At 40.2% G+C, this 20,936-nt stretch overlaps 2 protein-coding genes across 4 annotated transcripts; one reads left to right on the top strand and one right to left on the bottom strand.

The window, feature by feature from the left end:
* The first annotated feature begins 1,208 nt into the window (after positions 1-1,208).
* On the top strand, positions 1,209-5,323 carry LOC5520747 (ubiquitin-40S ribosomal protein S27a). Its single transcript, XM_001640516.3, has 5 exons — positions 1,209-1,308; positions 1,401-1,467; positions 1,703-1,757; positions 3,689-3,876; positions 5,114-5,323. The coding sequence occupies exons 2-5, from the start codon at positions 1,420-1,422 to the stop codon at positions 5,294-5,296; spliced, it is 474 nt and encodes a 157-aa protein (XP_001640566.1). The 5' UTR covers positions 1,209-1,308; positions 1,401-1,419; the 3' UTR covers positions 5,297-5,323.
* A 613-nt stretch (positions 5,324-5,936) lies between these two features.
* Positions 5,937-20,663, bottom strand: LOC5520748 (HHIP-like protein 2). 3 transcript variants are annotated; one of them, XM_032365811.2, is made up of 6 exons: positions 19,421-20,662; positions 14,559-14,884; positions 13,991-14,120; positions 13,375-13,517; positions 10,756-10,837; positions 5,937-6,533 (listed from the first exon to the last, which is right to left on the bottom strand). In XM_032365811.2, exons 1-6 carry the CDS (start codon positions 20,575-20,577, stop codon positions 6,326-6,328), a joined length of 2,046 nt encoding a protein of 681 aa, XP_032221702.1. In that variant the 5' UTR covers positions 20,578-20,662; the 3' UTR covers positions 5,937-6,325. The 3 variants fall into 3 exon arrangements, with proteins under 3 accessions (XP_032221702.1, XP_032221703.1, XP_032221701.1); XM_032365812.2 differs by lacking the exon at positions 5,937-6,533 and adding an exon at positions 7,033-7,667 and having other exon boundaries at positions 19,421-20,663; XM_032365810.2 differs by lacking the exon at positions 5,937-6,533 and adding an exon at positions 9,105-9,805.
* Between the last annotated feature and the right edge of the window lie 273 nt (positions 20,664-20,936).

Below are 20,936 nucleotides of genomic sequence, written 5' to 3' on the forward strand. Positions count from 1 at the left end.
GTTAATCTGTTTCGTTAGACAGTTCCATACCGTTGCCTCATGCTGTTAGGTTGTATTAAAAGTGTTATGAAGAAATTTATTATAAAACATAGCTCGCACAGCTGTTTATGGGCTTTTTTATATCACCAACTTATCAGCGACGGGAGTCATCTTTTTAAGAAAGGCGAAATTTCAAAATTAGTATTTTAACCATAAAAATTCCCTAAATGGCAATGTGCTTACATTTTATTGCGCACCTCCCTGTGTTCGCGCCTGAATATCTTGGACTAAAGAGAAGGGAAGGAAAAAACCTCACAACCAAAAAATTACTCGACTTTAACTCACCAAAATACATGCCAAAACACGCATTCAATATGGAGATGCTCCGGAAAAAAATGTCATAAAAATGGCCATGAAAACTTGCACTCGCGAGAATCAAAATTTACCGAGGAAGGTTTCACATCACGAAATATAACAAAAAAAAAATCACAACATCGCCTTACTTTAGAGGTGATATTCTAAAATCTAAATTTGAATATTATACTATTAACTTCACTGCTTCACCGTGAATCCAGAAATCCGAATATGAAATGTTATCAGCTATGCAAGATACAGGCAAAATTCCGTTGTTCCGGGACAACTCAAAACTACCTATGTACATATGCTCGTTATCCCTTAGGGTATAAAATTCGCCCAAAGTGATATCCCTTAGGGTCTTCTGGAAATCTGCTTTCCCTCAGGGTGTCAACCAGGGGACCCGACCCAAGAAAATACAAATCACACTTCCAGTTCCTGTGACAGTTTGTAAGACTTTCTGCTTAATCAAATTTCAATCAGTCCTGATAATTCGTTTGTTTTATCTGCTCTCCTTTATGGTTAAAAAGTCCAGAAACCACAAGCATCTTGCCGTTTTAAAATTAATTTTCTCGACGAGCATATGTACATATTAAAATGAGAGTCTCCCCCGGTTTTTTACACGGACCCAAGGTTGGTTGCATTTTTTTTTTAGCTTGGTTCCTTTTTGGAGGAGATTTTTCGGCTGAATACTGCTGCTTGATGGACCGGGGTCCGTACCTTAACCCCCCCCTCCCCCAATTTTCGTCCGTATAGGTAATTTTGACGTCCCTATATGTCACGCGTCGAAACCTATATGTCAGGTAGCGCTACGGATATAAGTGGCTTGATGCGCCTCTCGCAAAACTCAGCACAGGGATCCCAAATATGCTTTAGGTCAGCGGTATCCCCGCGAAGCCCCTGATCCATTGTGTCCACCCCGCGTGTCTTCCTCTTTCTCGTGGCCCTCCGCCATCTTGTATTAGTGTCTGCGCTGTGAGTAAAACCCCAAATTCCGCTAATATTACATTTGTGTACGGCCTTTTACTTGAGCAAAATTGAAGATAAATTTATGATCTATATTTCAGGTAAATTTGGGGCGGTAAGATGCAGATTTTCGTTAAAACTTTGACCGGCAAGACCATCACCCTTGAGGTAAGACATCGAACGAAGCACGTGTGCTCTCAATATCTTACGATTTTAGTAGCTTCCAAGTTTACTTAACGAAAAATACTTATATCACTGATTTCGCTAGGTTTACAGAATTTATTACTAGTAATCTTAATTTTAATTGTGCACTATGTGTAGTTTAGTTATGTTGTTCTTGTTCGAAGTAGGAAAACTCAATAAAGAAGAAAGTTTAACCTTGATATTCGATTTTAATTCTTAGGTCGAACCCAGTGATACAATCGAAAATGTCAAGGCTAAAATCCAAGACAAGGAAGGTAAATAGTCATGAGAAGCAAAACTTATGCAGAATATAATGGTTATACATAGTATTTTTAGTTGCAGTCGGATAACCAATAAAAAATACTATTCTAACAAAGCTTTGACAGACTAAAAGGGCTCTTTTTATGGAAGCACAGGTGACCTAGTGTGTTGCACTTTGGCCTTTCAACGCTGTGGCCCAGGTTCGAACCTATTTAGGTTTTATATAAAATAGGACGGGAGTGAAACAATGCTCGATTCCATTGTTCGAAAACCTGCCTAGTTACGGCCACTTTCTCTTTGAACTTATCGCGCCGCCGACACACGCCCGGGCATGCGACAAGTGCAGGCATCGGGGTTTATTTTTAAAAATGTTTCTACGGACCGTTGCATTTCTTCATCCAAAAAATTTAATGGCATCCGATGACCAGATAATAATTTGATTTGGTCTATCCCCTTCACTTCTTCACTTCTCGGGGGGGGACTTTGGCCGTTTAAATCCTGGCTCAAACTGGGGATTTTTTTCCGGGTTCCTGCCTTGATTCGAATTTGTGTCACAAGTGAGTTGAGGTTATTCTCCCGTGTTTCCAGTCTTCTTGGATAAGGACACTAAATCTGAGGTCCCGTCTCCTCAAAGCTGCACTACATTTACCTGAACCGAAGGGACGTAAAAGAACCACTGGGATGCAATAAACCCTCTGGGAGTGACCACCCCCAGTAACAGTGCTTACTAGCCAAGGGCCATATGTTAGAAAACTGTATATTCGGTTAAATATGCTACCCTTGATAAACAAAGATTACAAAAACATTTTATTGAAGTCCATATTACCTTTAAGAGTTGATAGATTTGGTCAATTCTATATATTTTCATATATAGAATAGCATTGCAATAGAAACACTTCACCAATATTTTGTGGTATTGCTGTCTCTAAATTTTAGCAGATCAACTTTAATTTTCTTTTCAGAATTTGAAGGTTTATCTATGCTTTCTTTTGGCTAGATTGATATAAGTGAAAGGTTTTAAGAACTTTAATAGATTGTGTTTTTTAAAGAAATGTCCAGCCTTAAAAAGCATTTTGTCTACGTGAGGTAAAAGAGATGTATATTTTGTCCAGGGCTGTATCTAGCACAGGGGCAGGGGGGCAGCTACCCCTGTAGAAGAGAAGGAATTTTACATGAGACATATGAAAAATAGCATCTGCCCCCAAAGCAATTAAATGAAATATCTGAGGCTTGCAAATTTCTTTTAGCTATGCCCTTTAAATCCTTATGGGTTAAAAGGTGTCCCTTATTTTATAGTTTCCAAGGCAAACTTGAATGAAAATTGGGTGATTTTCTGTTTACAGACATGTGCAAGCGATTACTAATTTAAAAAAAGAATAAAATATTTGTGTGATGCGCAAACTGAACTTTAAACTATACAGTTTCCTATACTTATAACTCTCAAATGGCTTAATGTTATGATAATAGATTTGAAGATAGAGTACAAACATATTACAGATTTTTTATGTGCATGTTTATGAACTTTTGTTGTTTTCATTATATTTTAACTCACTTCTTTCTCCACTAGCGTGTACACCTTACCCCTTATATCAGCCTTTTTGTTTTCCGGTCTATACCTCCCTACCCACCTCCTCCCTACCCTGCCTCCTCCTTAATCTTCCCATTCACCCTATACGCCATGGTAAGAACAATTGCATCACTATCCCATACACTCCTTATAGTCCAACTCCACTCAACATAGCATTAACCCCACAATGACCCTCCCGCCCTCACCCCTGCCACCTACCTCTTCCCGTATCACAACCATTATTCCCCTTTTATGTCCCCCTTCTCCCCAGGTGCCATGGTACGATCTACCCTAAAATAGTCCTTAATAGATAAATAGTCCTTGATAGATAAAAACATTACTCTCAAATGAATTATAATATATCATATTTTTCTTTAGGCATTCCTCCAGACCAGCAACGTCTTATCTTTGCTGGTAAGCAGCTTGAAGATGGTCGTACCCTTAGCGACTACAACATCCAAAAAGAGTCAACCCTACACTTGGTGCTGAGGCTGCGTGGTGGTGCGAAGAAGCGCAAGAAGAAGAACTACACCACCCCTAAGAAGATCAAGCACAAGAAGAAGAAGGTGATCAATGTTCTTAGTTGCTAGTTCTCCAGTAAGCCCCCACCTCCCTCAATGTAAAAGGCTCTTAATGTTACTGTCAGTATAGAGGAAAGTATTAGGTAGTCTTGAAAAGGTTCTTGAAAATTGAATTTAAAGCCACATTGTCACCAGTTTACTTCTGGAGGGCCGATGGAAACCTCAACCACTTAGACAGTAGAATCTATTTGAATCCATGCTATTAAACAGGCCATCCACTCTACATTATCAATCACATCCTCAAATATACTTCCAATAGACACACTAATTTTTCATGTTTTCTGTTAAAAATCATCAGTGATTGTTACGGAATCAACCAGAGTAAACTGGTGACAATGCAGCTTTTAAATTTTGTGCACGTTTCAGGCGAAACTTCTTGCATAAACATTAAATTTGCCTCAAATTGAGGCTTGCGCTGTGTTTATGCTTGCTTGGTCCATCTCCATAGTGAAATTTGAAACTACGCTATTACCAATAACTAGTGCATATCTCGGACTCAACCTCTTTGAGGCCAATTAATAAATAACTGCGTATTAAACCTTAAACTATATTTCAAAAATGCTTAGGTGAATACATGCTGTTGTGAGACCACAAGGCCACATACATACTTTGGATTTTGCTACTTGTGATAAAAAGCTTAAAATAAACTACATAGTACCATTCGTTCACTACCATGGACGATTGTTATGGTTGTTTATCCAGCCATACCCCAGCTATAGAACTCTCATTTGCTGTAGCTGCCCTTGGACATAGCTGTGTGAGATTTCAGTGCGGATGACTGTACTTGTCATTAATTTGAATGATATACCTTAGGATTTATATTTCAATTTAAAAATGATAATTTGCCCAGGTTAATAATTGCTAGAGCCTAAAGCAACTTTTCCAACACATTGTACTTTTGCAAAATTTTGTGGTGTTTTAAGATTTAGAAGCTGTCAATTATTACAAATCTCTAGGGCTTTTTTTAAAAAAACTTAGTGTGACACTGCTCCAACATTTCCTCTTTGTTGTCTCCTTTGCTAACACTCTATTTTTTCAAGTTTGCATGATAAAGAAACAGCAGCCTGGGCCTGTAGACCAGGTGCAGGAGCAGTCCTTGACAATATATCCTCTGGATCAACACCATGTGTTCCAGGAAATCTTCTAGTCTCATACCCTGTCCTTCCTGCCACAAACCTTTAAATTTCCTAAAACATTTCTTGTTATAATTCGCCCTTTTTAGGTCAAGCTTGCTGTCCTCAAATACTACAAGGTTGATGAGAACGGCAAGATCACTCGTCTGCGTCGTGAATGCCCCTCTGAGTCCTGCGGGGCCGGTGTGTTCATGGCAAGCCACTTTGACAGGCAATACTGTGGCAAATGCTGTCTTACCTATGTATTTAGCAAGCCTCAGGAGGGCAAATAGATGGAATAATAAACATCTTTGAATATGCCTTGTGTCTAGGATCCATTATTTTTTAAGTAATGGGGAGCGTAGGGCTGTCAACTGGTGTGCCAGTGTCTAAGGGGTATGTCAGTGTCTAAGGCAGCTAACATACAGAATAACTTGTGTCGACCATCCAACATCTTAGTGTAGTCGGTGGTCTTTGTAACTATGGTATTAATAGTACTTGTTGGGGGGGCGGGGCATAGTGTTAATCAGGGAGCAACTTACAACTCTCTGTGCTAGCCATGTAATTCTCATCTCTGGGTACATATCCACATTAGATCTTGTTTTGAACTTTTGCCAGAGCCTAGTTCTAAAAAAACACCCTTTTTCACTCGCTAAATTTTGCTGTGAATAATACTATCTTTGCAAAAAGGCACATCAGACATTTGTGTAAACTATCATCTTATAACCTCCCTAGATCCCAACTCTCCTCCATATCCCAATAAATAACGACTGTGTACTAGTCAGTACCCCTGGTACCACAGGCTCGAGCTTCACTCGCTTTCTGTCACGCTGGTCTTTGCACCTCATAGCCAAGACCGGCGTGACTAAACGAGTGAAACTCGAGCCTATTAGCTAGTCAGAGGTTTTACTGTATAAAGATTCATGCGAACAATAAGGTGATTGCTTTATTTCTTAACACTACTGATAACCACTAGACAATGTTAATCAGTCATTTTTGATGAGCGGGATAGAATGGTTGTCAGGAGCCTGGCCACCCAGAGTTGATTTATTCAAAGTAGCACAGGAGTTACAACTGGACTCGAGTTTTCATTTAAAAAAAAGATTTCTAAACATAAAACCATTAAATATTTTTAATTGCAAATTGAATTACAATATGCGTACTGCATTGGGGCAGGTTAATTATTAAAATTAATTTATTTAAAAGAATGCGCTTTCCATTTCAAAACCGTCTAAATAGCCTCCTTATCCCATCATATAAAAACTAGTTGAGGCTGCTATTTAGGGTCACATAAGTAATCATTCAATCGATTGGATCTTGTTTTAACTCTTGTCACACAAGCGACAGCTTTTCTTGCAATGCTTCTTGATAAACGGTAGGTTGCAGTATGCCCTATACTGTCCGCATCCCCAGGTGGTTTGTGGGTAAACGGACATCAAGGTATCCCGGCATGGCTTGTGCTTCTTGCGTTTTACTGTGAGGCGCCGGGGAGGGACTGGAGTGAACGAACATTCGCTCGGGCTTCCACGCCTGCAAAAAAAAAAAACAGTTATGATTTTTAAACAGATTTAGTTGCATTCTCTAAAAACACACACACTTATTCGATATTTGATTATCAAGATGTTATGTAACCACGAGGCACTGCCTTTTATCTAAGAGGTTGAGCATAGGGTAGAGAAGAGGTGTATTAACCAGGTCAGCACTTTAAGGAATCCCAGGAGGGCCACTGAAGGTTTTTGTTGACAACATTTCACCTTTCGGTCACGAGTTTGAGTGCGGGTTTTTTTTCTCTGGGTGCATATGTCAGTTGTGCTTTGTACCGTCGAGAGAACCTGGTTCGCAAAAGCGATTCTTTTTGAAATTTTGATGTGAACCATGCTATCTTTATGAAAAAGCAGACAAGAAATTTATGTAATTTATCTCTGGTGTGTCGATCCCCCAAACACTAAAGGGTGCGCGAAACCTTTAAGGATGCGGTTTTTGGGTGTTACTGTATACCCCTTCCCCTTAAAGAATCATGCGAACAAACCATATTTAAAATTGCTTTATTTTTAATACTAAACTTAATTCATTCCACTCATGACTACTGGACAATCGGTTGTCAGTTATCACTGCTAGCGGTATACAATGCATGTAAGAAGGCCGACCATCCAAAGTTGCATTGGCGAACAAAAAAGCAAGTTTACATTAAGAATACTGTTTTATAAATACAAATAAATCATCGTTATTAAAACAAAATGATAATAATTTTTAATATTAATAATTACAAGTGTGATTACAGTATAAATTAATAATTAAATTATACCGCGCTTGCGATTTCAAAACCGTTATCCGACTATGAAGAAAGTTTAAAAAACTTTCCACAGAAATCATATCACCCCATCAACTTTAAATTATAATTTAGTGTGCTACTTAGGGTGTCACATTGATATTCATTCAATTGATTGGATTTCGTTTTAACTCTTGTCGCACAAACGACAGCTTTTCCTGCAATATTTCTTGATGAACGACACATTGCAGTACGCCCTATACTGTCTGCATCCCCGGGTGAATTGTGGGTAAATGGACTTCAAGGTATCCCGGCATTGCTTGCGCTTCTTGCGTTTTAATTTGAGGCGCCGAGGAGGGACTGGAGTGAATGCGCATTCGCTCGGGCTTCCACGCCTGAAAAAAAAAATATTATCAATATATAGCTGCAATGGTATTTTCTCCTAAACACCAAATTATTCGATTACCAAGATGATATGTAACCACGAGGCACTGCTTCGGTGGTTGGACATTTTAATTTTTATCTACACGCCACGTCCTCGTCTTTTTCCCTTGGACTAGAATATTGAGAACAAAACCCTACCCCCGACCCCTTCCCTCGATTCTTCAGTTTCAGTTTATTTGTTTAACCAGGAAAGAAAATAAATATTTACATATAAAAACAAAATAATAACAAGTTATATTAATATACAATATGAATACAAAAAATAAGGTGGCATTCCTGGTAGGGAAGCCCAAAAAAAGCCTGGGCTTATTTAATATGGACTACCCCAAAAATTAAACTAGAGATCAGAGATCTATTGTGTAGGCACCTTGAGATTAGATATATCTTTTGTGTAGGCTCCTTGAGATCAGAGATCTTTTGTGTAGGCTCCTTTAGATTAGAGATCTTTTGTGTAGGCTCCTTGAGATCAGAGATCTTTTGTGTAGGCACCTTGAGATTAGAGATCTTTTTTGTAGGCTCCTTGATATCAGAGATCTTTGGTGTAGGCTCCTTGAAAGAATGTCTCGGCTAGGCATGCTGGCAAAACCACAAAAAAATAAAGACCTAGACGACCTCGGAAAAAGAAAAGTGTGGTCGTTTTCGGATCTGGTTGACAAATTCGCTTTGTACAGGCGTGTACACAACAAGGAGGTGCGCATGGTCCCCCCCCCCCCCCCCCCCCTTCGCCACCAAAAAAAATAGGTCATTTTTTTATTGAAGGATCTTTTTAAAATACTATATGTTTTCAATATTACAAAATGCTGTGGAAGTTTCGTAATTGTCCATTTAGTTCAAGGAACAGTTATTTTAAGATATGCCAATCAGAATTGAGTCTCCCAACAGTCAAGCGGCCATGACAGCCGAACGCGCCTGATAACTTACACTTAATTCTCGTTACGTCAAAATTTCGTGATTTTTAGATGGCGATATTTCGCGACACTTCATTTTCGCGACTTTCCTATTTTCGTAAAATTCAGATCACTTTATTTTCTTGATTTCGCGATTTTGGGATTTTGGGATAATAAAATCAAGCAAAACAAGTGGAATTTAAATGTGCTGTTATCACCAAAACTGAAACAATTTGTAGTAAAAGCTAAATGTAGTTTCATAAAAATTTATAAATACAAGTCCGACTCAACCCCTATCTACTCTACGATACTTAGTTTTCGCCAATCTTTTAAAATCGCGAAATAAGCGAAATTAAAGTGACGCGAAAATAAAGTGTAATAAGGTAAAACGCGTGCCCGAACACGAAAAAAAACTTCCAAATAGCCCCATATGACAGCCAGCTAGAGGCAAGCAGTATCAATAGAGTTGATATACCTACGGGGAAAACATTTCGCTAGTAATTTTTGTTTTCATTTTAATCAGAGTATAAGCAATATACAGCCACACCATTCCTGCAATATACAGCAAAGTTTATATCTCTGCTGGGAAAAGCTACAGTGATTTGAAAGGTGTGCCTAAAGCCTGTTGGATTGAAAAAGTTAGATATACGAACTTTGCGTAAAAAGGATGGAGAGCTTACCACACCCACCCCCGTCATCTCTCCTTTGCTGCGACTCTATCTTAGAATCGATGTAACCATTTTACTACAGTTAAAGTTTGTTTGTGACACTGGTGATAATCTTAGTTTGATTTGCAAAACCCGCAAGTTTTCCTACAGTATTTTTCAAAGTATGCGCCTTTGTGGCACATGTTTCTCGCTTTATACTGCCTACAGGTTCGTCTAAGCACTTTGTAAGCCACTTGCAAACGATCAAAACATGGCGTAGATTTAACTACAGGGGGGGAGGTGGGGGGCAAGGCTTTGTCGTTGCAAAAGCCACACGTTTTACGGCAATATTTCTCATAAAATGTGTGAAGGTGGCACATATTTCTAGCTTTGTACGATTTACAAATGCTATTATCAATGTCATAAGAGTTGCTCAAACGATCTTCGCAAGGTATGCTGGGTTTTGTATCACGAGGCCCGGATGTCGGACGTCTCTTTTCCCGGCGTGCAACGGGATACTGCGGGTATATTTGGCATTCCACAGGGTCCCCGCGCCTGAAAGACAGACCCCAACATTACAAGTATTATATGAACTTTTCGACAGTTTGAAAGGTAAAATTGAATCGGTCAAAGCCACAGTACGAATAGGAAACACGTTAAAAATACGCGTTAAAAAATACTGTGTATTCATGCGGAAATTTAGTGCCGTCAAAAGTCAATCTCCTTGGAACTGGGTCTTCCCCCTTACCCAGAAAATATTTTGGTTCACAGAATATGATTTTTGTTGCTTAGGACTTTAAAAAGCGCCCGCGTGTTCGTTATATAAATTAGCAGGGGCGGATCCAATCAGGGGGGTGGTGTTAGTTGGGAGGGGTGGGGTGTGGGGTAGGATTGCAGATGAAAACAGGGGGTTGCAACACGGAAAAAAAACGTGAATAGAACTTTATTTTTATAGCATCTAGAGAAGGGAGACACTCCTCTAGATGCACTCTGATGTGGAGCTGTTCTTCCTTGTCAATAAGTACGCCCTTCTTATTCACGTACCAAACTAAAACAAGTACCTCTCCCAAAATATACAGGTTGATAACTAGGAATGTCAAGAAGGAAAATCAAAATGAGATCGAGGTATCTAAGGACTAATGAAGCGTTACTGGTGTATTCCTCCTGAATAGAAAATGCTAAATATGTACCTAAATAATTGCAACAGTTCGAAATGTGTTGGCGGGAAATTCGAGTTATTGAGGGTTTGCGTATATCATGAGTCAACTGTAAATCAATTGGCCGTTTTGTAGATAATGGAATTCTATTAGATTCTATGCGCGAAAGCAAGGGTTTGGTTGGTTGGACTTTGTTCACTGCTGTCTTTCAGCTTAATTTGCAACTTACTTTTTAACAATTTACCACATTTCAAGCCCATTTAGCTTAGCTTCAAACTTTGATAGTTAAAACTTTTTACAGGACCCCCGTTACCTGTAAAACTGCCAGGGTTCCACTGGTTTCCTTACCTCTCTGGGTCTATCAGCCTGTAGATCTTGCCTTCACGTTCATATGCCTTAGGGGTAGGGACCGCCAGCAGGTACAATTCGCCTGCAGTGGAGCCAATAAAAAAAGAGGCAATTAAATGAACGCTGCGCGCCGCGGCAAAAACTCTCCAGGGTGTCTAGTTTTGCCCACACCTGAACTTCCACACACAGCTGAACTTTTTTATTATTATTTTTATTACTTTTTTCTACATGACTCGTAGGGCTCGATGCTCGCGCAATTGTTTCCGCCGTGCTCGCATGCTCGCGCAATTTTTTTTACGCCTAAAAATGCTCGGTCTCGCATAAAAAACGGGGTGCTCGCAAAAGACCATTCGGGGGCCCTACTCGTCCGACGACAGGATGACCCCATACAGGGCGAAGCCCCTAAAAACAGCTTCCCCTAACAACACACAAGATAATCGATTAGAGGGACCAGTTTTTTTTCCGTAGCCCCGCCTTAACCTGGGAGGTTATTTATTTGGAGCCCCTTTAATATCTTTCCATTGCCACCCTCAGGATGCTACCCTTATTCAAATTCGACGAGATGGGAACGCAGGAACATGCAGTCTGTGCTCCACTCTAGACCCAGACACTTTCACACTCCACTCCAATAAGAGTTACCAAAAAGAAACGCTGCACGCTCCACTCCAATTAGAATTACCAAAAAGAAACGCTGCACGCTCCACTCCAATTAGAGTTACCAAAAAGAAACGCTGCACGCTCTACTCCAATTAGAGTTACCAAAAAGAAACGCTGCACGCTCCACTCCAATAAAAATTACCAAAAAAAAACGCTGCACGCTCCACTCCAATTAGAGTTACCAAAAAGAAACGCTGCACGCTCCACTCCAATTAGAATTACCAAAAAGAAACGCTGCACGCTCCACTCCAATTAGAGTTACCAAAAAGAAACGCTGCACGCTCCACTCCAATTAGAGTTACCAAAAAGAAACGCTGCACGCTCCACTCCAATTAGAGTTACCAAAAAGAAACGCTGCACGCTCCACTCCAATTAGAGTTACTAAAAAGAAACGCTGCACGCTCCACTCCAATTAGAGTTACCAAAAAGAAACGCTGCACGCTCCACTCCAATTAGAGTTACCAAAAAGAAACGCTGCACGCTCCACTCCAATTAGAGTTACTAAAAAGAAACGCTGCACGCTCCACTCCAATTAGAGTTACCAAAAAGAAACGCTGCACGCTCCACTCCAATTAGAGTTACTAAAAAGAAACGCTGCACGCTCCACTCCAATTAGAGTTACCAAAAAGAAACGCTGCACGCTCAACTCCAATTAGAATTACCAAAAAGAAACGCTGCACGCTCCACTCCAATTAGAATTACCAAAAAGAAACGCTGCACGCTCCACTCCAATTAGAGTTACCAAAAAGAAACGCTGCACGCTCCACTCCAATTAGAGTTACCAAAAAGAAACGCTGCACGCTCCACTCCAATTAGAGTTACCAAAAAGAAACGCTGCACGCTCCACTCCAATTAGAGTTACTAAAAAGAAACGCTGCACGCTCCACTCCAATTAGAGTTACCAAAAAGAAACGCTGCACGCTCCACTCCAATTAGAGTTACTAAAAAGAAACGCTGCACGCTCTACTCCAATAAGAGTTACCAAAAAGAAACGCTGCACGCTCCACTCCAATTAGAGTTACCAAAAAGAAACGCTGCACGCTCCACTCCAATTAGAGTTACTAAAAAGAAACGCTGCACGCTCCACTCCAATTAGAGTTACCAAAAAGAAACGCTGCACGCTCCACTCCAATTAGAGTTACTAAAAAGAAACGCTGCACGCTCCACTCCAATAAGAGTTACCAAAAAGAAACGCTGCACGCTCCACTCCAATTAGAGTTACCAAAAAGAAACGCTGCACGCTCCACTCCAATTAGAGTTACTAAAAAGAAACGCTGCACGCTCCACTCCAATTAGAGTTACCAAAAAGAAACGCTGCACGCTCCACTCCAATTAGAGTTACTAAAAAGAAACGCTGCACGCTCCACTCCAATTAGAGTTACCAAAAAGAAACGCTGCACGCTCCACTCCAATTAGAGTTACTAAAAAGAAACGCTGCACGCTCTACTCCAATAAGAGTTACCAAAAAGAAACGCTGCACGCTCCACTCCAATTAGAGTTACCAAAAAGAAACGCTGCACGCTCCACTCCAATTAGAGTTACTAAAAAGAAACGCTGCACGCTCCACTCCAATAAGAGTTACCAAAAAGAAACGCTGCACGCTCCACTCCAATTAGAGTTACTAAAAAGAAACGCTGCACGCTCCACTCCAATTAGAGTTACTAAAAAGAAACGCTGCACGCTCTACTCCAATAAGAGTTACCAAAAAGAAACGCTGCACGCTCCACTCCAATTAGAGTTACCAAAAAGAAACGCTGCACGCTCCACTCCAATTAGAGTTACTAAAAAGAAACGCTGCACGCTCCACTCCAATAAGAGTTTCCAAAAAACGCTGCGCGGTCCGAAATCGTGTCTGGCACAGATTACACCCACAGTATATACGGCATAGAAATACCAATAAACGCTGAATCTTGATGTTGGATAAGGGTAATGAATATAATGGTACTGGTTCTCTGCACTCACCCGCCTCGTCCTCGCCGAAAGACAATACAAATTGCTCAAAATCGCCTCTCATCCTATCCGTGCAGTACTTATCGTCTCCGAAACATATCTCGCGATGATCCCAACGCCTGCGTCGCCTGTTTTCCGTCAAAGAGAAAAATCGGCTGCAATAAATCAAAGACAAGGTTACTCATGTGAATTGCTACTCCGTAAAGTTAGGTTAGGTGTAGCCGGCCCGTTTCGGTGTAAACCTAACATCAAAGACCCCTTCTAATGCGCCTATGGAAAAAATGGATGATGGAGGTCCTTCCCTCGTGACTCATATTACAGTGGTGGTTAATGGTGCAGCTGTAGTATGTCAGCATGAACGTTATGTCGCCACTGTACGAGGGACATACATGGGACAAAATGGCGTATCCCCCCCTCCTCTACCAAGCCGTGGTGGGAACTCCACAAAACATAACCGAGGAATGTGTGAAACTTCATCTCTCCCTGCCTCGTCCCTTTCGCAAAAATAAATTACAATTACATTTTTTAGCTACGGTTAATGTTAACAACAGTAATATTTCTGATGCAAGCACATACTAGGGCATTTCCTAGGACAAATATAAATAGAGCAGGTATAAGCGGCTCTCACCTGCTCCAAGTATCGGCGAATATGTACTGCCCGTACAGGTTCGGGCTCTGACATCCGCGGTATACGTAACCGCCGAGGACAGACTTGCCCACGGTGTGGTTATACGCGTGGATCGGGAAGATTGCATTACCTGTCACAAAAATACAGTGAATTTTATAATGGGGATTTTTTTAAAGATAACACTATCGCGACAAGCTCATTACTGGGTCTATCTTCGGGACCGAGCATGGTGAAGGTTGGTGTCTTACAACAAGAGTAATCAGATATCGCGTTATTGGCTTTAAAGGGTGTTTTACAAGAAAATGTTCAACACAGTGTGCTTTGATCCAATATGCGGATTTTCTAGACGGCAAAAAGTACAGTAAAAAAAAACAATTGAGTCTGTGAAATAGAAGCTTGGCCGCTTTATGGGGTCGTAAAATACAGTAATTGAGTGACAAATAATTCGAGACATTGGAAAGCGGCCGCTTAAAAGAGGGTGGTCGCCAAATAGGTGACCAGGGGTACGACTGTTTTAAAAGGTAGTCGTAATAATATAAATCACTATGGCAAGCTAGACTGTACGTACTTAGCATTGGTGTATAGCACAAATCCCTGTCAAAACAATCAAATCCCTCAAAGCCTCTCCAGCCGTAGTTCCTTCCGCGCTCGATAATATCAATCTCTTCGAACTTGAACTGCCCGACGTCACCACAGAACATCCGACCCCTCCCATACCCTGTGATCTTGTCCCCCCTGTCCATGGAGCACCGCCACATATTGCGCACCCCATAGGCCCATATCTCTGGTCGCACGCCAAACATATCACGGAATGGATTGTCACGTGGTATGTCGTAAGCAGACCCGTCACGTGTGTTGATGTCGATGCGGATGATGGTACCAAGAATGTTGCTCCTGAAAAAAGGGGAAACAGTTTGTTATAAATGTTTGTGATAAATGACAGGGTTCCACTGGCTATATTTCACTATTCTAAAACACGACTTATGTATTTGGTGTTAGTATCTGGGGTATCCCACGCGCGCTATTTTCTTTTTGTGCGCGCCCTTTTAAGCATAATGCATTTTAAAAAATGATACAATACACAAGAGGTGTGTTCCACGATTTGCCAGGAAGAAAGCATTTGTATTGCAACTACCACGCAGCTGGAACTAATAACATTCTGAAGAAATTGTTGCGCTGAATTTTATTAGAAACACCTGGGTATCATGGAAGAAGCTGCCCTGTATTCTGATTGGCTGAATTTCTGGGTACATATAGTATAAGCCTGGAATCCCGTAGTTCGTATTTTCGGCTGTTGGTCTTTCTCTTCCTTTTATTCTTAAGTATTTCACTTTCTCCCACTTTTTTTAATAGTTATTTATTAAAACAAACACTCCCTTGTACCTAATACATTTTCCTTACATACTTTTTTTTAATTTACATTCTTATATTTTTGCTTGTTTTTACTATTTACAATATTTACAAGAGTTGTTGTTGTTGTTTACATTTTTTTTATAAACGGTCTGTTTTAATACATTTATTATAATTTTTCGTACAAATATATACACAACATAAACATAAACACAACACAAACAAGACCACGAGCCCTCACCCTTCCCATTCCAAATCCATCCCCAATCATTTTATTAACAACTTGACTTTTTTGAAGCCTCTATAACATTTTCCCATTTCTGGTAGTGTGCTGACATCTTACGTTTTCTTTTTGTAACTAGGAATTCAATTTTTTCGTATTGTTTTAAAAAGTTTTGGAAGACCATTAAGTAGGGGATTTTAAAGTCATTTTTATGTTTAAAAAGGCACAATTTATAAAGGAGGAATATGAAATTTTCTGGGCCTTCATCCTTGATACCGAGTAAAATATTTTCAAGATTAGATTCTGGCAGTGAAATATTATACTGTTCAAGCCATTGCCTTGCTTCGGTATAAGTTCTTGGATTCTATACATTCTACAAAGAAATGGTCTATTATTTCAGGGAATGATAAGCAAAAAGAACATCTAGAGTCAGGAATAATGCCAAACTTATGTAACCGCTTATTTAAAAACAAAACATTGTTTAGAATTTTGTATTGAAAGTGTCTAATATTAATTTAATTTTTGCCAAGATACTTTTTAAATCCGTAATCTCCTCATTATCTATTAATAGCTTCTTAATGTGCGTCTTATTTTTATTTCGCTTTTATAGTGATAGGAAGTATGCGTTGCTTTTTTCACCAAATTCATACCACTTTATTTCGTTTATTTTAGTTGTTAGCATATCAATATATTCTTGGTTTTCTGTAAGGGAGTTATTAAATTTCCAAAATGACGGACCCCTTGCATTTTCTTTAGATGATTTGAATTTCAAGGTTATGGCCGAAACAGCACGTCAGGAGAAAATGCCGTTTTGCCGTTTAGCAAGAAATGACAAGAATATACGATTGTCTCAAGACTCGCCTTAAAAATTTGCTAATTTCACTAAATATGAATCCCCCGTCCTTTTACGTTAAGAAGTCAATAGATAATAATACATTCCTTTTTGAACTCCGGGACTGTATAAATTTATATATTCCTTTTTGAACTCGGGGACTGTATAAATTTATACATTCCTTTTTGAACTCAGGGACTGTATAAATTTATACATTCCTATTTGAACTCCGGGACTGTATAAATTTATACATTCCTATTTGAACTCCGGGACTGTTTGGGATTGTATAAATTTATACCTTCCCTGGAACTGAAGGGTATTTTTGCTCTTTTATAGACAATTGTTGTTTCGCTCCTTTTTACATGTAAAAAGGCCCAAAAAATCCAAAGTCTCCTCAAAATTTAGGACTACCGCCAAGAAAAGCCTTAGGGACACAAAATGTGTTAAGTGTCCTTGAAATGCGGGAGTATCTTTACTTAATCGTGCTTTAGTGTTATTTTTACTGTATCTTTAGGAATCGTTGAAGGATCGAGTATGGCCATTTTGTTATGAATGGTTAGGGTCGAATATCAAATTTTTGTAAAAGTAGAGGAAATTAAAATACTGAAGGGCTCTCAAAGGAGTAAGTTACGGACATGTGAAAAAGTAACAAAATCCATTATGTTGAAAAGGATCCGACGCTCAAATTGTGTAATATCTGTACGTCTGCACAAAGGCTGTGATTGCAGAAATTGTCTAATATTGTAAATTTCAATTTCGTTACTTATAGTATAACAGAAAAATCCCTTGATTTCGGCTAAAATAGAGCTAATGTCACTCCATTTTCGCCAATTTTAAATAAAATACCCCAAACGGCAAAACGGCATTTTCTCCTGACGTGGTGTTCGAGTGATCAGTTGATGGTGCAGGGATTATGTCACATAATTCCACTGAGGTTTGCATTCCATCAGAAAAGAAAAAATAATCTAATCGTCTATGAATGTACTGACCTGGTCTACTAGCTTTACCTTGTCCACATCCTCGCCATGTATATCTTTTCTTTGTTGGATTTCTTAGTCGCCAGATGTCACAAAGATCTAACTCTACCAATATCGTTTCAAGCGTTTCTATAGTGTGAGTTTTAAGGACAGGGTTCCCACCGAACGTTTCCAACGTCAAATTCATAACAACATTATATCTCCGCCCCAAATTATTGGCGCATTCACCGACGCATTTATTGTTTGTATCTTTTCATACAAATTCTTAATTGCCTCCACTTGGTCTTTTTCTTCGTTTGGTGCATAAAAATTTATCAATATAAATTCTTGATCTTGAATTTCACAATGCAAAACAAGGAATCGACCTCCGCTATCAACAATTGTTTCCAATATTTTATATTGTAGATTTTTGCCAAATAATATTGCTACACCTTTACTTTCTGTACTACGATGAGACATGAAAATTTCCCCTCTAAATTGCCTCTTCCAATTTTCCTCCAAATCCAGAGAGCTGTGTGTTTCTGACACCATAATCTCCGTTGTGTTTAATTAGCCAATTGAACATTTTTCTGCATTCCTTATAATCTCTTAGGCCTCTAACGTTAAGTGACAGCACACTAAATTCAAATTCATTAGCCATTTCCAATTAAATATACAAAAATGCTTAATATTCGGATGGGGTATGGGGTGGGTATGTGCTGTGAATCAAAACTCATGAAATGATACAAAACAAGATAATACACACAGTTGACAACGCATAACACAAGACGCATATAACTTACACAGAACATTTTTAAAAGACGGTTTTCACGAGACCAACCGCCATATGAGATGGCCCGGTACATATGAAATGTCATAAAGTCAAAACTCCAATGCTTCACTAGAATTTTTCTAAACATCTACTGATTGGGCTTTATTTTGCTCTTGTGTATTAGAATCTAAAGACCAGTTAGCTGAAGCTTCTTGGCTTAATTTCCAGTGTCGCGGTATATCATAGTGATTATACATCTTACCGTCTACTAGAAGCTTATCGCCGATTATTGTCGCTTTCGTCCCTTCCTTCTGTTTAACAAAATTTAAATGCTGGGACCAGAACATTCTTCTTAATTTCTTGGATTTGCCTTGGAACATCTTCGCCAATACTTATCGTCTGACCCTTCAGGTTGTATCTCGCCTTCCATACCTTTTCACGGTCTGACCTGCAGGTGAAACGTATTATCATTGGCCTTATCTTTCCGCGGCTTCGTTTCCCTAGTGAACACCACACAGCTTCACCTCTTCAACTTCTTTCGCTCCCAACTTCAAATGTCTTACTAGCTCGCCTTTTACTAATTTTTCGCAGTCTTCTCCTGGGGCCTCCGTCAATTTGTACACTATCAAATTCCACCTTCGACTATATAAGCTTTATCTCACCAACTCGTCCGTATTGTTCGCTTGTTGCCGTTCACATTCTTCCGTCCGTTCCCGGAGCTCGTCGCTGTCGTTTACGTTTTGTATGAGGTCGTTATCTATTCTTTGAAGCTCTCCTTCTACAACTTTAATTTTATTGAAGGCCACATCTAACTGTCCCTCCAACTCCAGAATCTTTTCATCTCTCTCCTTTAGCGAGTCTTCCAAAGTAGTTAACCTTTTGATTAGGTCCTTGTATTCCGTTACCGTTAAGCTAATTAGCGGCTCCGCGTCTTCTTCTACCGATTTACCCGAGCTACTGACCCGCTTTCTCTTCTCCTTACTCTCAGCTGACTTTCCCATGTCCTTACTTCCCAATATTGAACACAGTATATCCGCTTTTTTTCAAGATAAAACCAGAAATTTTAACGTTTTTAGCGGAACTCGAAACGACACGTCTTTCTCTATCTAGACATCCCCCTGGACCTCCCACTTTTATCTCCCCCCCCCCCTGTCTCTCCATTTTGTCTTAAAAGCTTTATTCTCGAAACGACACGTCTTTCACTATCGAGACATCCCCCGGGACCTCCCACTTTTATCTCCCCCCCCCCCTTTCTCTCCATTTTGTCTTAAAAGCTTTATTCTAAAAATGCACTTACATATTCTGTCCATTCCCAATTGTTCCAAAGGGATCTCCAGACATCCCTCCATCTCCTAGACTCAGATACAAATATCCCTTGTCGTCAAACATGATCTGGCCTCCATTGTGGTTTAGCGCAGGCTGCGGGATCTCCAGAATAACGCGCTCGCTTCCTCCGTCCGCTCTATTCGGGTCTGAATTTGAGACAAGAAATTCGCTAAGAACTGTCTTGTGCCCGTGCCCCCAGAAGGGTTCGTCATTATCTGGCCTCGTCTTATTATCCTTGAAGGTCGAATAGTAAACGTAGAATTTCCCATTCCGCACATAGTTTGGATGAAACTCGATGCTGAGAAGTCCTCTCTCATCTGCGTAGTTCTCTGAGGTCAAGACCTTGTCTGTGATATCGAGGAAAGGCCGTGCAAGTAGCTGCCCTGTGTGCAGAAGAACACGAATCACGCCAAGTTGTTCGGCGATGAAAAGTCGATGTGTCCCGTCCTTGGAGTGGACCGCAGCTATAGGGTTCCTCAAGCCCCTCGCGACTTCCTCTGCGCACAAACACCCTTCATTCTTTTCCTTGTTGAATTTGCGCGCAAGCACCCTCTCTTCTACCGTTTTGACTGCGGGATAGCAATAGTCAGTGTCTTGTAACCGGATGTTATGGCAAAAGCGATGTGCGGGAGGCTGTGAGGTGGTTGTTACCAGTGTTGGTGCTGTCTCATTCACAGGTAGTGGAGGAACTGGCGAAGGTCTTCCCCTATGAACCCATTTCCCCCTTCTTTCCATGAAAGTAACGACGTCCTCGCACGAGTTGTGAAAATCCAAACAAAACTCATGACATAACCCTGGTGTTGCTGTTTTGATGTCGAAGCGACTGTTCCCTTCAGCTTCAAATATATGCGCAGCGTAGGGATCGCATTCAAGGCACAACACTTGAGCCAGAAGTTTTGCGCATTTTACCCGCGCGTGTAGCTTGAACTTGGTGACTAGGTTTTGATACCTACGACTGATCTTGCTGTCTTGGCCGCGCGTGCAGCATCCGAACGCGTTGTATTGAGAGCAAAAAGCAAGTCCTTCTCTTGCTTTGAATGGTGGCCGATAGTCCAGGCACTGTGGATGACAACACACTCGCAAACACATCAATAAACACAACACTGCCACAGCCTGGAATTCCTTCATGTTGCCTAACGGTGAGAGAGAGAGGGAGTTACGCAGCAATATTGCGCTGCCCACGCTTGTCAAATAGTAGAAATATAATAGCGTGTGCTGAAACGATGTTGTTGACATGTTACCGGTTGCACTTTCCGGAAAAGAGGTATTAGCTTGATTAATAATTCGTTATGTGCCCTCTATCAAAAATAATCACAAAAGTCGTGCACACTAACCGCCCTTGAAGCAGTCAAAAATTGCTAAAAAAAAATATTCTCTTTTGATAATATGATTAGAATACATTTTTTTTTAATTTATCATAATCCTCTCTCGAGCTATAAAAAAAACGCGAGTAAAGGAATAACACGACATAGGATTTTTCTTTCAGC

This window comes from Nematostella vectensis, chromosome 7, assembly GCF_932526225.1.
Source record: "Nematostella vectensis chromosome 7, jaNemVect1.1, whole genome shotgun sequence".
Classification (NCBI taxonomy): Eukaryota; Metazoa; Cnidaria; class Anthozoa; order Actiniaria; family Edwardsiidae; genus Nematostella; species Nematostella vectensis.

Bases quoted from the DNA above. Each gene is read 5' to 3' on its own strand.
- LOC5520747 (XM_001640516.3), top strand. From the start codon at position 1,420: ATGCAGATTTTCGTTAAAACTTTGACCGGCAAGACCATCACCCTTGAG. The intron at 1,468-1,702 runs GTAAGACATCGA...TTTAATTCTTAG, and splicing joins GCAAGACCATCACCCTTGAG to GTCGAACCCAGTGATACAAT. The intron at 3,877-5,113 runs GTGATCAATGTT...CGCCCTTTTTAG, and splicing joins TCAAGCACAAGAAGAAGAAG to GTCAAGCTTGCTGTCCTCAA.
- LOC5520748 (XM_032365810.2), bottom strand. From the start codon at position 20,577: ATGAAGGAATTCCAGGCTGTGGCAGTGTTGTGTTTATTGATGTGTTTG. The intron at 14,885-19,420 runs GTAAGTGCATTT...CCCTTTTTTCAG, and splicing joins ATTGGGAATGGACAGAATAT to GAGCAACATTCTTGGTACCA. The intron at 14,121-14,558 runs GTACGTACAGTC...TTTTTGTGACAG, and splicing joins GTGCTATACACCAATGCTAA to GTAATGCAATCTTCCCGATC.